This window comes from Dinoponera quadriceps, unplaced genomic scaffold (assembly GCF_001313825.1).
Source record: "Dinoponera quadriceps isolate SergipeBrazil2010 unplaced genomic scaffold, ASM131382v1 scaffold5229, whole genome shotgun sequence".
Lineage (NCBI taxonomy): Eukaryota > Metazoa > Arthropoda > Insecta > Hymenoptera > Formicidae > Dinoponera > Dinoponera quadriceps.
The window spans coordinates 351,745-372,679 of NW_014559163.1; the positions used below are offsets into that span (position 1 = coordinate 351,745).

Sequence of the window (20,935 nt, forward strand, 5' to 3'; positions counted from 1 at the left end):
GTGATACCTGAGTAACATCCGGTAGGCGTGAGTATTTTGTTGTGGTCGTTGCAGATCGTGCATTTTTGCCCTTGAATGTCGGGCTTGCAGACGCAACGTCCCGTCATCTGCTCGCAGTCCTCTCTGACAGAGCCAAATAGCGAGCAGCCGCATGCTATGGGTCAGAGAAAGAGAGAAAAAGGAGCTTTACATCGATTTTATATTAGTTTCGTAGTAAATTTATATCAGCTCCTCGTGTAACGAGAATAAAGTTACGATCGTTCATGCTATCAAACGTTATCATCGTTGCAATATCTTCGTATATTTGTGGAAAGTAAACGATTCTTTCGATATATCAGAATCAATCACGTAATAACAAAGATATACTAGAATAATAGTATCGCAGGATAATCCCTTCCTGGATCTTTTATCGAAATATATTGTAAATAAATATAAGGCTCTGAGATCAAAACATTAATGTAAAAACAGGCTAACAAGACTCACACGTTGGTTTTCGCGCGAAAGTAATGCTTAATGGATAAACAAAATTGTTGTAAATATTAAGAATACAAATGTGATATAAAATAAATACGTAAGATATATTTTATACATGACCGAAAGAGCTATTATAAAATGTTTATCCTATAATATGTATCCTCATTGGGTCATGTTCTGAGTCTCTGAATAGGGTCGCAGGCTCCTAATTCTAATTCTAATCTTACGTATGCATCCCTGATGACCCTCGCTAATCTTCGGCAGTCCCCAGTAACCCGGCATACATCTATCGCACTTGAGACCACCCACACCTGGCCTACATTCGCATTGACCGGTTTCCGGGTTGCAGGTGTCGGACACGCTGCCAAGTCTATTGCAGTTGCACAAGCTCGGACAGCCGGCGTTGTCCGGGCCAAGAGCGGCGGTCTTCCCGTCCGGGCAGCAGCCGTGCCACGAATCCGCGCACTTTACCACCTGGATCCCTTGGACTGGAAAACCGGCAGACGGTCACTGTCAGCGTGACGCGACGTAATGCGGAAATACGTTAATACTCGAGCGCGCGATCTCTCCTCGGAGTCGAAGCGGCTGATATCTCAAGAAAGATGCTTGATCCCTCTCGTGGAGAAGAATCAAAATTAATACTCCGCGGGAAATACGTCTCGCGTGTTAAGGGGATGCTATATTCAAAAACTTTGCTAGCAAAGTTCTAACTTCTTTCCGCAAAGTTCACGTCGTAGCAGCCGTAGAGAATTGCAAACGCTTTTGCATAGTGAAAATACGCGTGAGAATAAATCGGAATATTGCTCAATAAGTGAGGAAAACGATTAAACGTTTCAAAATTGACATCTCCAGCTGTCAGTTAACGTAAATATTTATCCGATACTGAAATCCTGCAGCTTGTACATATCGAATGTGTCAATGCTTCAATTGGCGAAATTTCAAACAACATTTTTATACTTTTCCAATTAAATATAGATACCATTAAACATAGACACTCATTACCTTTAAAAAACGCCTGGGTCTCTACCACGAGAAATATAAAAAGAGTACTGAGATCGTGTCAGTGTTTATGTAACTTTTTTAGGATTGTCTTCACGTAATCGACGTTTATCAGCTTCGGCATCCCCTTAACCGTTTTCATGCGCGTGTGTCAACGTTAATCAACGTGATATTATGAGACCGAAGCGTCAGCTCTCGCTAACCTTTTTTACAGCAACGAGCAAATCGCGTCGTCTGATGGCAGTAACTATTGCTAGGGCAGTCTTTACGTTCTGGTCCGCTACCGCAGTCGTATTCTTTGCCATCGGCATCTGCTATCGGAGGGTCACCGTTGCAAGGCTTCACTTCCATGCCTGCACAGATGTCATGGTGTAAAGAAGACGCTTGCAGTCATTGCTCGTATCGCGATAAAACAGTCAATGCGCGATTACGACTACACGCGATCTCGTTTCACCCTCGCGCGCAAATCCTCGTCTGCAATATTCTCCGATAATTTTTACCACAAAATTTCCTCCGTGTACAGTGTTAGCATCCAACTTCCTGAGTTAGTAACGCAACGAAAAGCCGTAAGACTAAGAAAAGCATCGCAAGCAAGGTCATGGGAGCGAACAAGTCCGGAGAGCGAGTCCCGTCGGCCAATCTCACGCGTCGATCGATCAGGTTGTCCCGGTGAAGCGACGACGTTTTCCAACCTTGACAGAGCTCGAGAGGCCTGAGTCGCAGTTCCTGTTGCCGCTGGCAGGCCTCCATCTTCATGGCGCAGAGGGAGGAATAGATCCTGAGGTCACTGCCGCAGACCGGTCGCATGTTCTCCGGCGAGATGGAGGCGCAGTCGAACCTGCAGCTGCACCTAGGGAACTTGTCCGGGCCAAGCTCGCAGGTCGCCTCGAAGTCACAGTGAATGTCCTTGCAGGCCTCGCGCTCCTGCGTGCTGGTCACCTCGGCCACGGTAGTGGCCACGCGAGTCACCGCGGGCGTCGACTTGGTCGCTGCGTGTGTTAGAAGCGGTGTTAGGGGGCGGTTAGAGCGCGCGTCGTTACAGGCGTCAAACTGCCAGGCCGTTAATGAGGTGCGGTTAATGCGCGAATTAGCGTTAAGGGATCGGAGGACTCTAACAAGCTGCCGACCGCCACTGACGTCGCCGAGATTCGCGCCAACTATTTTCGATTACGCGTCACTGCCACCGTCGTCTTACCGCGGGACCATCAACTTCCGAAGATTGCAGCTGTACCCAGAGCGTGCCTGAGACGTCTGAGCGGCGTCTGGAAATTCGCGAGCACGACTCACGTCCCGAGCGTTGCTCAAAGGAGTTTTGCGCTGCGTCAGATGTTGCGTCGAACAGGGAGAAAGAGACAGCTTTCGCCGTTGATCTCTCGCACCCTGTCGCGTGTGTGGCCTGCTATACAATATGTCGCTGTCAGATGTCGGAACGCAGCCGATGAGAACATTTATTTTCGAAAAATAACTTCTCTCATTGTGAGCTACTCAACAATGAAATCGCGCCAAATTTGGATACTTGTTTAAGAGGGCCCCTTTGCCATCTAGGCTGATATTCATAATCGGATCTTATATTTAAGGCCGTCTTAAGTTCATCTTTAGATACTGTACGGCTCATTTCATTGGCTGCGAAACATCCGAAGATGAACTTAAGGCGGTCTTAAATATAAGATCCGACTATGAATGCCGGTCCCCTAATGTGACGTTCCATGACCTTTGCTCCTTTCCTCTGTGCCATCACAGACTGTCACGCGAGTTAATAGACCCCTCTTCCTTCGTGGTGTGACGTAATTGTTGAACAATCTCTTGGACAATCAACTTCGTTCCGACATTCGATTTTTTCCGACTCCGACGTGCAACTTTATTGTGTGACAGACCTAAAAGCCATTCTACAATGGTCTTAAGAATATAGCCGCAAGTCCATAAAATACGGTTATAGGAGCTCGTTTACGATATAGTAAATGCAAATATTCACGTCACAAGATATCAGGTGCTCACTTACGGGTTAAGAATGTCAAATACTACGACCTTCGGTCAAATGCTGCGGACTTACCGCCATATTGTTACGCGTATGTATCATTGTAGAATCGCCTTAATATTGCAGAACCGCCATGGTTACTATCGGGGAGATCATTTTCGCGGTTGACAGTCCGTTTCGCGTGTTTTACCGTCGCGCGGTGGCGGTCGAGCGTCCGTTAACCACGGAGCATTCCTCGCGAAACGAAAATGTCATGCGGGATGCGCGCCGAGGTCGGTAGCTTAGATGTGATTTCGGAAACATACTCAGTGCCGCCACGGCGAATCTGTCGCCGCAGTCCCCGTAAAACGTGACGTGCAACGCCGGCAACTTGGGGTCCCTACCGCAGGCCGCGCGCTGCAGCTCGCACTCGGACTGGTAAGTTTTCGCGTCGCTACCGCAAACGAGCTCCCCGCTGCTCTCCGGACAAACCTTTGGGCACACGCACACACCCGCCACGCAGTGCGCCCCGTGTTCGCACTCCACCCTTGCGCACAGCTCTGGAAAATATTCGGTCTCCGCTACTTAAGCGGCTCGCGTGGCATTTCTCAACGTAAATCGTTGAATTCGTCGAAACTTCAAAATGCCAACGAGCGACTTTTCCCGAACTACTCAGTAATTTCCAAATTTGAGAAAAACAAAATGATTTCTAAAATTCTGAGTGATTTCTAATTTTACTTTTGCTGGTGCGATATCCAGCTAGCTGATCTCATCGCATTAGTTCGCGCTTATAAGGCGCATGAAGCATACGTTGCTTACCGCAGTCACCCACGTAGCTAATGGTGATGAGAGTCTGGCTTGTGCACGACGCTTTTTTCAAGGCGCACTCGTTATCGTAGGTCACCCCATCGGATCCGCAAACCTTCTCGGTTGGTTCCTTTATCCCGGCGGTTTCTTTCACCTGTGCGAGCAGAATTGCAAATTTATCTAACAGTCCTGATGTTAACGTTCGTGTCGTTAATGTGTCCTTCGTTTCTCGCGCGTTCGCCTAATGTCAATTCCCATTGTCAGTCGCGATACAGTGAACGACACAGGAATTCAAAGGCAATTTCTTAAATGACACAGGTCATTTTCCTTATTTGCGATTTACGACCATCTCCTATGCGCCTTCTCGCATGTAACGAAGACTTTTCCACGAGAAAGCACGGGACCGCGCCTTCGCTCACGGCTGCACCCGTGGGGGTGCGAAAAGTAAAAGTTAAAAGTGGAGAATAAAGAGTAAGAGAGAGAGGAGGGGAGAAGGAGAGAGACACGGACCCTGTGTGTCTCACTTGTTGCGCATTACGAGTGTGCCAGGAAACGCACGGTGTATTTTGACGGACAGTGATACGGGGTCAGGCGGGGCGGGGCAGGATGAGAGCATGGGTGCAATAACACAGGAAAGAGCAGAACTTAATTAGTCCGACCGTCATATTCGCGGCTGCTCTTGTTTGCTTATTACACGCATGTTTCATGCACTTGCCACCCTTCGCCGACCGCCATGGTTACGTTGCGCAGTTGCGCGCTTACCGGCATGAAAGAGAGAAAGAGAGAACCGCTCAACAACAGTGTCCTCTGACAATTCTGATAGTAAATTTCTTTATTTTCTTTTTTTACCAAAAGCACAGCACATTGATTGATCGCCGATTGACATTAGTTAATTGCAAAGCACAAAATATAATATAATCGGCGATTGATCGAGTTAGCAGATAACGTAAATTGGTAATCGTATCTAATTTCTAAATCTGTCAATCCTCAAACATCTTAAAAAAGTATAGTTAAGGGTAGTTATCTGCGAGGAAATATATAATAACTTTCGCCCGATTATCATATATTTCGGTAGAAACGTATTTCTGGTTTGTGTCCATACACATCAATTTTAATTTTGCACCTTCATTATAGAGCCTTAGAGCCTACAAACAAAATGGTACGTAGGTGCTCTTCTTCTACGTGTTTAAAATATATACGAAAAAGTCTTAATCTTCTTATCTTTTTATTTTCTCTTCCTGCCCAGAACACAGCGCGCCGACTGATCGGCGCGAGCAATCCAAATTAATTACAAAACGCAGAATATAATCGGCGATCGACTATCGAATTAGCCGACAACGAGCCTGCGATTATTACGTGTTTAAAATGTACAATTAATCAGCGATGAATTATTCGACGGTAGCGGTTACCGGTATAATTTATAATTTGTACCAACTTTCGTCTCTTCCGCCGATGCGTCCGGCATAACAATGCAAACGGTTATGCAAATAGACACGTGCGCGCGCATGTTTGCGTAAAGAAAATCCTCGTTGTTGACGTCGTTTCGTTTCTAATTGGAATTCGAGGCTACCGGTATCTTCGACCGTTTTGAAGAGCAGGTGTAGGAAGGAGGGGAAGGAGAAGGAGGAGAACGATATTATTATTACGGCCGTTGCTGCGAGACGCAGCATAGCCGCATCCGGCATGCGGGCGCCGGAAGTTTCCGCGAGAGTCCGCACGATTTAGTCGCTCTCCCACGTTAAGTTTAATTGACGTCAGTCAGCTCATTTTCCGAGGTTAATCCGTGTGCACGAGCGCGAACCCGTGGTTCGTGTTTCATTAAGAGGATTATTGTATGCGAACGCATTTCCCCGCGTTCTGCGCGCGGGCGAGCGCGACGTTCCGTCCTGAATTAAGAATAAAAACACCGGTTTAAATCTATGACGCAAAAGTTAACGCGCGTTTCTTTCAAATCTAACGGAGACAGAGCGGTTGAAGAGTTCATTCCGACTCGGAGAGGAGATGCGATTTCAGGCGCCAAAGCGACTCTGGAGAGAGTCGGGATGATTTTTACTGTAACGCGCGCGCGCATTACGAGGATAACACCGCGAAGGTATCGACTTAGTCGAATTTTTGCTTCGGTCCAAATTCAGTCCAGATTTTACGCACATCGCGAGCGAACGAGTGAGCAGGCGCGCCCGAGTAACGCGAAAAATTAATTATCTCATTTGGAATGGTGCTTCGTTCGTAATTTTTCGATGAACATCGAGTAATCCGTCAGAGAGGCTGCGATCGGGGTCAGTTCGAATAATTTCAGCAGCTCTCTCCCGTTCGTCCCACGTAATTGATCCCGCGTTATCCGGCGGAAACACGTTCCGGAATTCCCACACGGTGCACCGTTTTCGAGGAACGGACGAGCGGGAGATCCGCCGCGCGGTTTTCGTCGTCGGCTCGGTCGCACCGGCCGATAAGCGTCCGTGACCGAGTGACTCGGATTTTCCTTTTCTCTCTCTCATCATTCCGGAAAAATAGAGTCGGCACGGAGACTTCGTTCTTCCGTTCCTACAGCGCGAAACCTGCCAACCTAATCCTTTTCTCAACCCCTGTCTCTCCGGGCGCATCCCTTATTCCTGTCGCTTCGCCGCCGCCGCACCGTCACGGACGACCACGAAGGGGTAGAACGCGCTGAGGAAATTCGGAATTGTTCGCCGTTCGCCGTCAGCAGGACGTTCCGCGAATCCGTGAAATCCAAACTGCTATCTGTCCGCCCTATCTCCGGCGTGATCGGTTAAATTTTCTGCGGAACGCTATCTTGATGAACGGAACATGCATTGCATTCTGGGCGCCGCGATCCACCGCGACCGACCGGGAAAAAACGAAAGAGAGAGAGGAGAAAGGGAGGTAGAGAGGTAGAGAGAGAGAGAGAGAGAGTTAGATAAAGGAAGGGAGACTGTAATATCAGGGCACGTTCGCTCGCTCGAGCAGGTACGAAAAATTATTTATCGGAAATCGATCCGAAATAGGCAAATAAATCCGCGGAGGTTGCAGCACCCGCGGGTGTGCGCGGCTGGATTTATGTCGGCGCGCGTATCAAAAATCGTTGCTATTAAACAGTTATTAGCGGGAGTAACGCGAGAATAAGGATCCGGCTAGGAGATTTCAGCCGCACCGATCTGCCGGCGATTCGCACAACCTAGTCCGAATTAAGATTTTCACCCTACTTGATTTTAACAATTTTTTCTATATGTACAATTAACGGTTCGAGAGTGAAGCTAATGAATGTCGTCAAAACAGGTCTTTATTCGTCTATAAGCCATGTAGGGGCAAACTATTCTTGGTAGTTTCAAAATAGCATAAAAAATTCGTCTCGGAAGACATATTCACCTTTCTCCGCGCGTTTCGCGACTTTCCTTTCCCATTTAGTTTCGTTCCTATATTTTTTTTACACCGTAACAATCAGCTCGGTCCGTACATACATCGCGGCGGCGAATCGCACGGTGACTCGTTGATTTAACTAATTAACTTAGGACTAATTAGCTTAGGATCCGGGTCGCTGTGAATGTGCCGGCTATTTATGCTCCGTGCATTTACTCGTGGTATGCGCGCGCGCGCGAGAGCGAGAGAGAACACCGACAGATAAAGCGCATTGAACCGCGGCCGACGAAACCGTGCGGATGCGCGCGAGAACAAAATGTTAATTAAAACTTTTTCCCACGCGCGAGCGTGAGTGTACAGGCATCTCTTTCTCTTTCTTTCCACGCGCGCAACATGCCGCGCGACCGTCGCGCATCGAGAACGGCTCTCGCACGCGAACGCGTCGCATTTCCATCGTCGGAATTTTCGACATTTTGCGGCGGGAGCTATTGACTATTGTCGACCGCCTAATGAAACATGAAAAGGCCATTCATTCGCAGAAGAAGGATATAATAAAGCGAGCTAGAGGCGCACAGAATTCAACGGCGTTGATGGAAAGTCCTGAAAACAGCGCATGCAAATGCGTCAGCATCCCCTTTCGCGCACCGCCAAGTTCTCCCCCTCCCGCCATCGCTACATTTCTCGTCACGTTCCTAACGAAGCGGCTTCCTCTCTCTGCTCAGCATCGAACGATCTTGGGGAAACACAAAATATCACTGCTCGAGGATACGTACGCACGCGCGTGGGGACCATTCATCATCGTGTGAATATTTCACGGCGGTTACGCTAACGAACGGGCCCCGCGAGCATCCGCGAAAGACGGCGGGGAGAGATTGGAAGGCACGATGTGTGTGCTCTCGGTGTTATCGGTGCTTTTTCTTTCAATTTGTAAAAGACAAGTAAATACAATCCGACATTTACGATTGTAAAAACTTGTTATTAAAGCTTTCAAAAGAATAGGAAAATTTTTCTCAGATTTTTACACAGTCTAGAACAGTATAAAAATTTGCATGGTCGAAGACTCACACTGCAGAATGCACATACGAGGTGCTCAATTACACATTGCTGACGGAAAATTAATATTCCTTGAAATATTAAACCTACCAGGATGACTATATTCTGGATAAATTTAATACTTATGATAAACTTATGATATATTCGCGGACATATAAATTCGCAAAATACTTCAAACAAGTAACATTTACTTGTGCGCAGTATGTATTTTTCTGTGTGCGCGTGTATGCGTTGCATTGTGTGACGCGCAGAGCATTTACAAGTATCTATTTAAATGCGCGAATCTGTTTCGGCATAAAATACACGGCGGGAATATTTAATTCGCCGAGCAGGTTCCTTCGACACTGACTCCGCTCCCGAACGGCGTGAATTAATCTGAACACCCGTTCGAAAGAATTATTTTCAAACAAGCAGGCACGCGCGCGATACGTACGCGCGATTTATTGAATTCGAAATTTCGCACGACCGCGCGACTGTCAAGCCTCGATTCGGGGAGTCATTTCTCTAGTGCGCGCGCGGCCGCGCTCGTTCATCGGCGTGATATTTTCGCGAAATGCAAACAAGACAGGCGAAACATTTATAAAATTTAGATGATCGAAGTGGCGCGAATGCAAATGACAATTTTGAATAATCCAAACAACTTGAACATTCCATTTAATATTCCATAATGCGCGTCACGTGTTCTCCTGACATATTTATGGTCGCGCTATTCATTAGAGCTGGAACGAGCGCGTTCGTAACGTTCGTTGACGTTGATATCTTCTCGAAACGTCGCGCAAATAGAAATACAGAAAAATAGAAACGCCGACATTTTTGCCTTTGCCGTGCGACGCGGCTGTGATGGACCCGGAATAATCAAGGAAACATATAAATACGCGGGAAGACAAAGTACATGTCGGAATAAACAAAAATTGACACGTATAACGAATATATATCCAAGTCGCGCGAATAAATATCGCGATCAAATGTTCGCGAATGATGAAAGAAAGTAATCAGTTACTTCGTTAAATTATGGGCGACGTATTTATCGCGAGCAGTGAAAACATAAATTTTCTATCGCGTATTCAGCAATGCAATTATGTAAATAATGTTTTTACTGGTGTTTTTGCTTTTAATACGTCATATGATAAATACAAAATAATTAAGAGACAGATGCGGCATGTAAATACAAGAAAAAACAAAATGCGCATCAAAATAAAAAATAAAGGGTAGCGCGTGTAATAAATATTTGTTCAAGTTAAAATTAAATACTTCGACCGATTATTCGTGGATGATAAAGGAAAGTAACTAGTATAACCAGTCATTGCAAAAAATATTTTTATAGATGCTTTTGCCTCTGATATTTGATGTAGCTATGATAGATCCGGAATAATCAAGAGAGATCACACATAAATGCGCGAGAGTACAAGATACATGTCACAAAATAAAAAGTAAAAATTGTCAGGCGTAACGAATATTTATACAAGTTGAAATTAAATATTACAATAGAATATCCGCACGGATGATAAAAAAAAAAAGTAACGAATGTGACTTCGTTAAAGTATGCGCGACACATTCGTCATGAGCGGTCAGAATTGCATGCATTTTCCATTCGCCAGTGAAACACAAATAATACTTTTCCACAGACTTACGTTGGTCTCACATTTGGACGGGCAGACGCACTTGGCCTCCCCGGCGCTGTCGCTCTCGCACTCGCCGTAGAACTCGCACTTCTTGTTCTCGCAACCGTCTGCAAACAGATCGTTGACACGCGATTAAAAGCGTAAATCGCGCATCTCGCGTGACGCAGCCCGCGCCTGAGCTTCCGGTCTGCTGGTCTACATGCCGGCGCGCAGATTCCGCCGACACGTTCCTTTCGTTTCGTGACATCACTCGGCTCACTAATCACGCGCTCGCCACCCCCTCGGCCGCCCGGACGAGCGAGAGCCGCCCTCTGACCGCCTCAGGATAACATTAATAAAGATTCCCGCGCAGCTATTTGCATAACGGCGTCCGTTTCGAGTGGAATTTTCTCTCCCAGTGGCCGTGAGTAGGTAGCTGCAGGGAGAGGGGTAGGAAACGGTCGAGACAAAGGGCGCTACCGAAACGCGAATAACAGAAGGGTGGCCGGTGGAAAGAGTGGAAAGAGCGATGGCGACGACGGCGGCGGCTTGCCAGTCGAGAAGTTATCTTTAGAATTCATTGAAATCCACGGCAGGTATGAGGGCCGCCGGGACGAAGAACTAGAGGAAAAGAGACCGAGAGAGAGAGAGAGAGAGAGAGGGGAAGGGTATATACGAGATTCAGCCAGTCGTCGACGCGTCGATGATGCTCGTGGATGCGGTGGCTTCCCTCCGGGTTTTCCGACGGGCTCGAAAACGACGGGTGCCACGAGAATCGTCACGCGGAGCGTGACTATGGATAGCAAACGAGAGAAAGGGAGGGTTGAAGGCAGGGGACGGAGAGGGGCTCGGGAGGATAGCGACGAGCGCAAGGAAGCGTATGCATATGCAGCGTGCATGCCGCGGGGTAACAACTCATATGATTTCAGCGCGGAGCGACGTCGCGAGGCGCACGAAACCGAATTCTAACCGGCGCGCGTTCCGCTCGATTTCCACCGCTCTCGGCCGGACAGAGGTCTGTCCGTGCGCAGGAGAGAGGTGGGGCGGTTTAATGAAAATCATCGCGCGCCGCGCGATTTATAGGCGACTGCGATAGCGGATCGCGTGCGTCGCGGAACCGTAATTCTATTATTACCGCGAGCTTATTACGGGGAAATATTGCGCGGTGTGACGTCTCGAACAGACCGTTGTAGGAGGGTGTCGAAATGCCGGCTGTGAAGGCGGAATATTACGCGATAAGGGTGTAATTGCACGGAGTGTTCCGTTATCTTAATGCTTTGCTGACCGGCTGTTTTTAACATTGAGTGAGACTAAAGCTTCTTAGATTTCTAATCTGCGTTTCTCGATCTCCAAATCCAAATCTGCGATTTCAAATTCACCGGTTGCCGCGCGATATTAAAAGCAATCCAATCTTTCTCCCGGGCGCGCTCCCCGAGTGTGTTATGAGGAAAGTTCGGTAAACCTCGGCATAGGTACGCGTCTCGTAGGTACTCCACGGCGGATCACCCAACCTCATCGTCCCGCATCGCGTTTCATCAGATTTTTGTGATGGAAATTACTGTTTGTGTTTAGACTAACTTTCGTGAGTACGCGATTTTATATTCGGTGCCTTAGAGTGTCGCACGTTGACTGGCAGCGGAGGGTGATGGTAGTGATGGCGAAGGAGGAGGGGGAGTGGGAAGTAGTTTGATGGAATCGCTGTTTAAACGTATTCCCATGCCAGCGGGCGCGCTTGATAAATCTTCCTTCTGATAGCGGGCTCGCTTGTCCGTGCCGTGTTGACAAGTGGAACTTTTTAATAAAGATGCAAATCGGAAATGTTACGATTTATTTCTGCGTCGTCGCCGCCGTCGGGCGTAGAAGACACGAGTACGAGATACATCGGAAAAGTTCGCGGATCGACCGATATAAACCTGACGCCCGACCTGAACGAAAAAAAGTGTCCCGAACACGCTTCGTTTGAGCGTATCATCTTTCGTTTTGTTTATGCCTCGAAGGAGAAAAAATATAACATGAAAAAGCAACGGGAGATATATCAACAGGATACTTCCAATGCCTTGAAATGTCAAGGAGTATCGTTAGTGTTTTTCTCTTCGAATTGTTTGTATTTGGAAATGTTCAGATGGAAAATCATAACTAGTTGTCAGGTAATAATGTAATGTTCATTTCTGCCTTTTTAAGATTTTTAATGTATGAATAATGTATAAATAATGTATCTTCCATTTTGAATTGCTGCCACATTATCAAATGCTAGTAGCGAATACATATAGTAATTAGATTATATATTTTAGAGTGCCACCTATTCTATTATACTTGATACATAGTGGTCGGGCAACGGTTAAATTGCAAAAGTGATTCTACATTTTAATAAATAATCAACCGGTAACGAACTAATAACGAGCTAAACTACTACACGTCGGCGATTTCGGACCACTCGATGTAGGTTACTTATACTTGAGAGTCATTGGAGGGAATACGTGCGAGCATCGAGCAATGCTTTCGCGAGTACGCAGATTTGCGTTGGAAATGAACAGTGCCAGGTGTCGCTCTGCAATCGTTTCTCCAGGCTAACGTCAACTTGTGCGTTTGTTTCGCGCTGAAAAGCACCTCATTCGCGAGTGATTTCCATAAAGACGAGCGGAAAGATGAGGCTGACGGGTGGACGGGGTCGGATGGAAGCAGGATGAAGGATTTTCTCCCTCGTTTAATTCCCGCGATACACTCCCGTCTCTGGTTAGACGGAGAAAAAAGGCCGCCAGCTCCGAGAAAAACTCGAGAAGAGCGAAAAGTGCCGTGGTAATATTTATCAGTGTAATATTCATCGTTCAACTAATGCGCACCTCTTATAATCGCATAACCGCGCGTGACCTCGTGAGATCTCGGCTCGATGTCGAAACCCGAGTTGAAATTTTGATGCTACTTCGACGCTTTTAAGGCAGTTGGTCCGTAATTTATTTTCTTAGGAATCCTTTCGAATTTCAACAGCATATTAATCGAGGCACGATTTACATCTATATGTAAAATTAGAAAAAGATTGAACATACCGAAAATGCGTTAATTGAAATCAAAGTTTACACTATTTACATGTATCACAAGTACGAGAAAAAATGTCTTCCGATATCAAGTTTTTCATTCTAGCAACTAAATTACTCTTACAGTTTTAATGAAAAATGAGGAGACGATGCGGTTATGTCGGATGTGTCGTAACCTCACGAATGATACCGAAGCTATTTTCAAATTCTCGCATACTCGCGACTTCAACTTTCCGTTTATGAAGAAACGAGATTTAGTTTCCCGCGTTTTCTTGCTATTTAGTACAGATTTATTTAATAATAAACGAAATTACGAAACTTTGCTTCGGTAGGTACTTTCTCTTTCTCTCTTTCGAGGGAGAGAGAGAGAGATAGTCAGTCGTCTTTCACTGTTCTTTCGCGAATCCGAGAAAACACGCAGTTTCCCCCTCTCCCCCTTCGGTGTTCTCATTGTTATTATTTTCGTATCGGCGAGATCGCGCGATACGTCGGGAAATTTGCCGAACGAAAACACAGAGACGGAAAGGCGATCGAGAGCGCGATATTCATCGTATACTTATGAAAGGACGCGCAGGACGGGAAAATCGCCGAAGAATTCGCATCCTTTTCAAGTCCGCGGTTCCGATAGTACCTCGTTCCGGAATATCGAGATGTGAGTAGAGACGGGGAAAGGGCAAGGGGCGGAGAGGGTGGATTAATAAGAATGAAATTGCAGGGTAGGGGCCAACGTCGTAAAGTACACGGTCGATGAAACCTCCTTCGCCTCTTTCGCCTTCCTTCCCTTCTTCCCTACCGCCCTCTCTGCCCTTCCAGGATCGGGAAGGCACCGTCGTCGTTATTAAAGGCATCGTGGAAAATAATAAAATGAAGATTAATGGCGTGGGCTCGCGTGCAGCCGCGATGATGCATCGCCGTGTACAGTATTCATGAAGTTGTTTACGATATCGCCGGAATTCCTATTGCGAACACTGGAAGAAAAGAAACGTTTTCTCCGCGCTGAAGCGTCGAGCCGAGGCGCGGTATCGCTGGAAGTATCTGACGTGACCGGTGTGTATGACTTTATCGAGTGTATACAGCACTCACTCGCACGGTATCCCCGTGAGAGAACGGAAAAATTGTCATTATATGCGAGAATAACAGAATGGAGACGATGAAACCTTAAGAGGATTATTTTCTCTGATAGATCGATGGATCGCTTCTTTCCGTTTTCCTTCTCGCGGTCGTTTCGTCGATCGTTTTCGTTTCGACGTGACAGAAGTGCGGACCGGCCGTTCGATCGATGTTTAATTCCGAGGGAAACACGCGAGGCCATCGACGTTAATCAAGTTTCATGCCGCCGCGCTACTTAAGATCGTTCAGAAATCCGTTATAAATTCAATTTACTCCGGCCGGATATTCAAATTAGTCGTAGCAAGTTTTAAGTTACCGCCGGGGCGGTTACGCGACCGTATATTAACCCTCCGCCGCTGTCCGACCACTCCGGCATATTAAAATCGCAGATTTGTTCTCTTGACGCTCCCTCTCCTTCCCGTCCTCCTTCGACGCCCCGTCGGCGAGTCGGAAATTATTTTCTGCGCTTAATATCGCAGGACGCCGATAAGGATGCTCAATGCGGAGCGATCCGCTCGTTTGGGATTGGGAATTCAGAATTTTATGTGATTAATCGGAGTACCTTTCGAAGGACCTCGGAAAGGGGCAGAGGGAGCTGTTTAAGAGATTAACTCGCCGGCAATATATTTTCCGCGGCGATGGTGGGACGAGACGACGGAACAAAGATAGCGGCACAAAAGGCAGAAGCGAGAGACAGAGCGAGGGTGCAATTAGAAAATGATAATACAAATTTAAATACACTTAGAGAAGCCAAAGCGGTTCTGTGTGGGCGATCGTTTTGCGGAAAGAGAGAGAGAGAGAGAGAGAGGCAGAGAGGGAGGATTCATATTATCGGTTTTAGCCTCTTGGCAAGCCGCGTCGCGCGATCGAAATTCGTTCGTTCGTTCAGCTCTCTGGTCGCGTTATCGAAAAATGCTCGAAACGGACGGGGCTCGACGGGATAATTCCGCTCACGGTACTCACTGCACAGTCCTTGATACAGAACGCGTATCTCCCGTCGATGCTGACACGCCTCCAGGCGCAGCTTGCACTCGTTGCCATAGCTGATGCCGTCATCGCCGCAGACCGGTTGAAATTCTGCCGGACAAGTCGGACACTCGCATACCGCGTTGCCGCCGTTTTCCGCGCAGATTGCGCCCCATTGACATACCTGCGAACCGAATAAGCGCACACGCACTGTTATTAAACGGCCGGTCGCTTTGGGTGCGTAATGCAACTGACGGTGAACGGACTATCTCGCATCACATTTCTCTTCCTTGTCTCGTCGCCGTCGGAGATTTTAATTTCGTTCGGGTGACGGGATCTTCCTCTCGTTTCTCTCTTCAATAAAGCACGATAAAGTCGCCTTGTAATAATAATATCGGAGGCCGTAGGATATAATTGCGCTTATCTCTCTCCTCTTGTATCGCGGGGAGGGGGGGGGGGACTTTTCCTCCTGTAGATTTTCCGCGCCGAGCGGGAAGGACGATCGAATTAAAAATGTAGACAAGGAATTAATTAGTTGGCGGGGAAACTTTCTCGACTACATCGAAAATATCGAAGTTCATCAGGCTATCCACGAGGAGAGAGGCGCCGGTGAGAGAGAGAGAGAGAGAGAGAGAGAGAGAGAGAAAGCGAGCGCGAAAGACAGCTCGATACTGCGCGAGTGCTTTGTAAAATTCATCGGGCACGATCTTTTCCCGTTCCTTTTCCCGCTGGTATCCACTACCACTGGCTTTCCCACGGAGATACCGCGGCTCGGTGTCATCCAATTAGCGACAATTGCTTTCGGCGAAGGAACTCGTCGAAACGGCGAGGATCTCACCTCGAGCTTTCGAATTTCGCGAGGAAATCGAGAAAGTATCGGGAAGAAGAAATAGCGAGAGAGAGAGAGAGAGAGAGAGAGAGAAAGAGAGAGAAAAATTCCGCGCCGTTCGACTCTTGATCCCTTCCAATTTCTGCGGTGAATACATCTAGCAATTTCCATTTCGCGAGCTCGCTTGATGTCGATTACAAACCTTGTTTTGCAGACCGATAGTATTCCTAACTTAAATCTAACTGAATCGCGTCGCTTGGAATAGCAACAAGGGTTTCCTGTGAAAACAACGGTAGACGATGTCAATGAAAGAGAGAGAAAGAGGGAGAGATGGAAATCGAAAGATAAAGAAAGATTAGAAGATATATATATATATATATATATGTAGGACAGTCTTATGATATATAACTCGTTTATTGTCGAATCAAACGAAATTCCGATCTCTACGGAAGTCTTTTTCCAGATTCTGCTTCTTTTTTCGTTATCCACCGTTGTAAATAAACGCTCTACGCATAGAGGTGGGCGCGCATTTACCGAAAGTGACGCGTAATAGCCGTTCCTTGTCTTTCCGATACATATCCCGGCATTCACACTAGTTCGTCGCCAATCCGCACGATTTAACGAAGCATGCCGCGCAAGACGTGGTTAACGTTCCTAAGAACGGAACATTCCCTGAAGAGCAATAATTCGGGGCCGACCACCTAACTCCGTAATCTCGCCCGCATCGCGAAGCGAACGGTAACCGCGAGAGTATGCTACGAAGCGTACGAACGCGTTCCGCGCGTTCCCCGCGCGGTGACGACTGACCTTCTCCGAGCAGGGTCCCCTAGAGCCGCACGTGCCTGCATAGGCGACCTCGATGTTACTCTTCTCCAGACACGCCTGTCTCTTCAGCTCGCACATGGACGTGTAAGTGGTACCACCGCGGGCGCATATCGGCCGCATCACCGGCTCGCATTCGGGACCGCATTCGCAGGTGGCGATGCCATAACGATTGATCACGCACTGCTCGTAGGAGCTGCACTTGGCCTCGTCGCAAGGATTCGTTCCTGCGACGAACGGAAGAAAGGGGGATTCGCGACAAAGCGTGATATTTAATTGAAATTTCGAACCGGCCGAACGCGTTAGAAATGGTTTTCGCATTACCGGAGCTGCACGCGCCGTTGTAGACCTTCCTCAGCGGCAATCTCGATCGGCAGGCTTCCTGGCGGAGGCTGCACTCGTTCGAATACGTCTTGCCGTCGCTGCTGCAGACCGGCGCGAATTCCAAGCCACATTGTTCCCCGCAGCGACAGGCCGGTTGCCGCGAGCCGTCCAGTTGGCAGATCTCAGGTTCCACGCATTCCACGCTGGCGCAAGGATCTGGAAGGATCAATTCGCGAGTCGACATCAGACTCGAGTGACGTGCATAGGAATGATAGGCTACTAAAAGCGGTCGGTGGATATAGGCCGCGAAATTTTAGCGGGAGGATAAAGTACCATCCGAGACTGTTTTTCCCCGTCGCTGAATGAAATATCCGTTCATCCTGAACGGATCGAAAACAACTGTTTCACGAGAACCTGCGCGAATCATAGCATTCGCAGACTAAATATTCCCGCTGCTTCCCGTGCGGTTCGCGCGCTTTCGCCACAAATGCCTTTTATAAATATGCGTAAATATAAACGAGGCAGCGATGAGGGGGTGGCCGAGCTGGATGCAGGTACACGGCTGCGCCGAGATTAATCTTCGCCCTCGACCGAGGAAGGAAGTTGGATTCCGTTTCCTGTCTGCAGGCGGTAGGTAGGTTTCGACCTTATACCGGCGGCTGACGAGGCAAGTTCTCTCCCGACGGTGATGTTTCTCGGGGTTAGCTCAAGTTACAGTCCAGTGGAGCGACTAAACTCGAGCCTTCCGCAACCCGACCCCTTCCGCAACCCTCCTCTTTCTCCCACGTCAGTAGTGTACCAGCTAGTTTGAGCCTAACGCTAATCGATCTCGAAAAGTATCTCGTCGTGTTGCTCGCTACGAGAGACGTCTTCTCGCGTCGCAGCAAACGTCATCCCTTTCGCGATTGGTGTTAACGCGTACAATTACCGAAGACACGTACGTATTATTTCGTCGTGCGAAAGCACGATGATTGCTTGGCGCATTAGAGGTGAAATACGACGGCGAGAAACAAGACACAAACTTGGAGATTCTCCTCTTGAACCTCGGCCCCAAGTTAAGAAGGAACGCCAGCGGGCGCGTCGACGCATTATATGCGCCGTCATACTTCGCCGATGGAGTTCTCCGATGAAGAGACGAATGTGCAAATGTTTCGGGGTTATTTTTATTCTTCGAAGATATTCAAGGCGATAATAATAGTAAAATAATAGTTATTGTATGTACCTAAATATTTGTTAACAGTTAATTATTAGATTATATTGAAACGTGTGAGAAAGCACAAATAAAGAATACGCATTCCTTAATTTTACCTGCTCAACAGCATCTCGACAGGTCCACGAAAATCGGCGAAGGATACTTCCGTGCGTGTTTGTTTGTTATAAATTATTCCCGCACGCTTAGCCGTCGCATCGTTCCCCGAACTTGACGGCGTAATCGTTATTTCTTCTTCATTCGGATGCCCGTCGAATCAACGTTTATTGACGACGTTGAGTCGCCGCTTCGTAATTTTCACCGTGCGATCACAAGAAAGATCCTTGTATCGTCCCCGGCCGTTTGCACCGGACGAGATAGATAGAGCGATGTCATCGGGCTCTTTCAAGGTCTCCCTTAATGGGATTTCTCACCCTGCTTCTTTCGTCGTCCGCCTTGCAGCCTTCATCGAAATACCGGCCACGATTCGACCCCCGACAGGCGGGCGGGGATGGTTACGCCGGCGCGTTAACTTCACGCGACATTACCCTGATGCGGATTTCTTTGTATTATCGTCGAGGCACGACGTGAAAGCCGCTGGAAGACCTTTTCAGTATGGACGACGGGCCGCCGTTCGACCGGGAATCTCCCGTAGAACGTGTTGCAAAGACGGCGTCGCGATGCGATGTATCGCAACGTGAGTGAGTGACTGATGAGCCCCTCGTACATTCCTCGTATTACTCGCGAATAAGCGTTTAATTTAATGGAGGAAGGAATGCGAATACGAGGGAATGCCGTCTCGTTCGCCGACGATAATTCCGATAAAATGCATTGGGTAACCAAGGAACTACGGAAGGAATCGTCGATCGAAAAATATATATTGAATCAACATATTCACCTTGTTAAAGTGACAGAAATTTAGATGAACCGTTTGTGACACAAAATTGTTTACTGTGTACGTCTAATAAAGTCGCGATAGGCTGAAGCCTCCCTCACTCTCTTATCGAAAGGCCGCCCCCGCGTCGTTTTCTTCAGTTCCACCTCGTAGAACGACCTTGATGCTCTTCTTCTCTCCTCGCCTCTCCTCGTGGCTCGCTCGCTCCGAAAGCGCGCGAGATACGAAGGTAAGGCGAGACGAGACTCGGCGCGACATTACGCGCGGGCGTGCGGTATAAGGGTATTATGTCTGGGGAGCAATGACGGGGTTTATGTTAACAGCGCCTCCGCGGTGCTCTTCCGGCCTGATGCATGCTCTGCCGTCTTCTCTCTTTCGATCCGCGTCTCTAAGGGCCTCGCGTAAGCCTCACGCGAGTCTTCTCATGAGTTTCCTTTCGCAAGCCACGCTCTTCCTCTTCTCTCTCTCTCTCTCTCCTTTCCTCGTGCCACTTAGGCCCGGGACGCGTAAACATGAACGCGTAAGAGCATCCGAGCCGGTGTCAGGTCAGGAGCGCGAAACGCAATTTACGGGGTTGCGGACGGCGTAAAATTTCGGCGCGATTCGACCCGGCGAGCAAGCCGGACAAATTGCCGCCTGGATGCGTAAAGATAAGTTTTTTACGAGCGCGTCAGGCAGAAAGTGCGGCTGGCTTGATACCTGCCTCTACGAGGCGTCGTTACGTTACACGGTCGAGACGTTATGCTGACGGTGACAACGCCGTGATGCGCGATAACGTTAATCCATGGAATCTAAAGCGGCGTGTTCGTCCTTGACCGTTGAGCGTTTGACAAGTGTCAACTGATTGAATGCCCGTCGATCTCCGATACTTCTTACGCCCGTTTCTTCTTTCCCCAATAAGCATTATGACATTAAGCCTGTTCTTTTTAATTTCTTCTCTGAACTGAAATAGGACAACACTAGAATTTCGTTTCTTTTCCCGGCGCAACGCTCAGTTACATATTTGTTGCACTATAAAAGTGCAACCTAGTTCAGCTACAAACAATAAAACTATCGTTATCGATACGCGATCGTCAACTATTTAACCTTTGTGTAAGAGATTAGGAGCTTTTACATTTAAAATAGTTGGTCTGTAATAAAATTGTTGAAACAGATAATAACAGTTGATACAATGAAGAAATTTGAAAAACCTGTGCTAAATATTTATAAACATGATTTATAATATATAGTTTCTACGTTATCGATGTTTATTAAGTTCATAATTGATTTCGGCATCTCCTTAATTCCCTTTATTTGAGATTGCGCTCGTTACTGCGATTTTTTCGATCACGCTTGATACTGCGATTATACCGACCCCATAACCGGCTATACTATGACACGATTGATAGTTCTAGTTTATGGAGTTGACATTTCCAAGCGGTCAAGCGTGGCGACCAGCAGCGCGTTAACGTATCTGAATAATGAGACCAATACTCATTTCCTCTTCCGTCCTCGTGACCGAAGCACCTCGCACACATACACACACA

The 20,935-nt window shown here is 47.6% G+C and overlaps 1 protein-coding gene across 1 annotated transcript in view; it reads right to left on the reverse strand.

Annotated features, from left to right (window-relative positions):
• Positions 1-17,218, reverse strand: part of LOC106750227 (agrin-like) — a 37,091-nt gene extending 19,873 nt beyond the window's left edge. Inside the window, exons 1-8 of the mRNA XM_014630418.1 lie at positions 16,987-17,218; positions 15,348-15,534; positions 10,273-10,370; positions 4,247-4,388; positions 3,754-3,987; positions 1,677-1,826; positions 702-962; positions 8-154 (exon numbers count right to left, since the gene is read on the reverse strand). Coding sequence (XP_014485904.1) covers positions 8-154; positions 702-962; positions 1,677-1,826; positions 3,754-3,987; positions 4,247-4,388; positions 10,273-10,370; positions 15,348-15,534; positions 16,987-17,124 — 1,357 coding nt within the window. The 5' untranslated portion in view covers positions 17,125-17,218. The remainder of the gene's footprint in view (positions 1-7; positions 155-701; positions 963-1,676; positions 1,827-3,753; positions 3,988-4,246; positions 4,389-10,272; positions 10,371-15,347; positions 15,535-16,986) is intronic.
• Between the last annotated feature and the right edge of the window lie 3,717 nt (positions 17,219-20,935).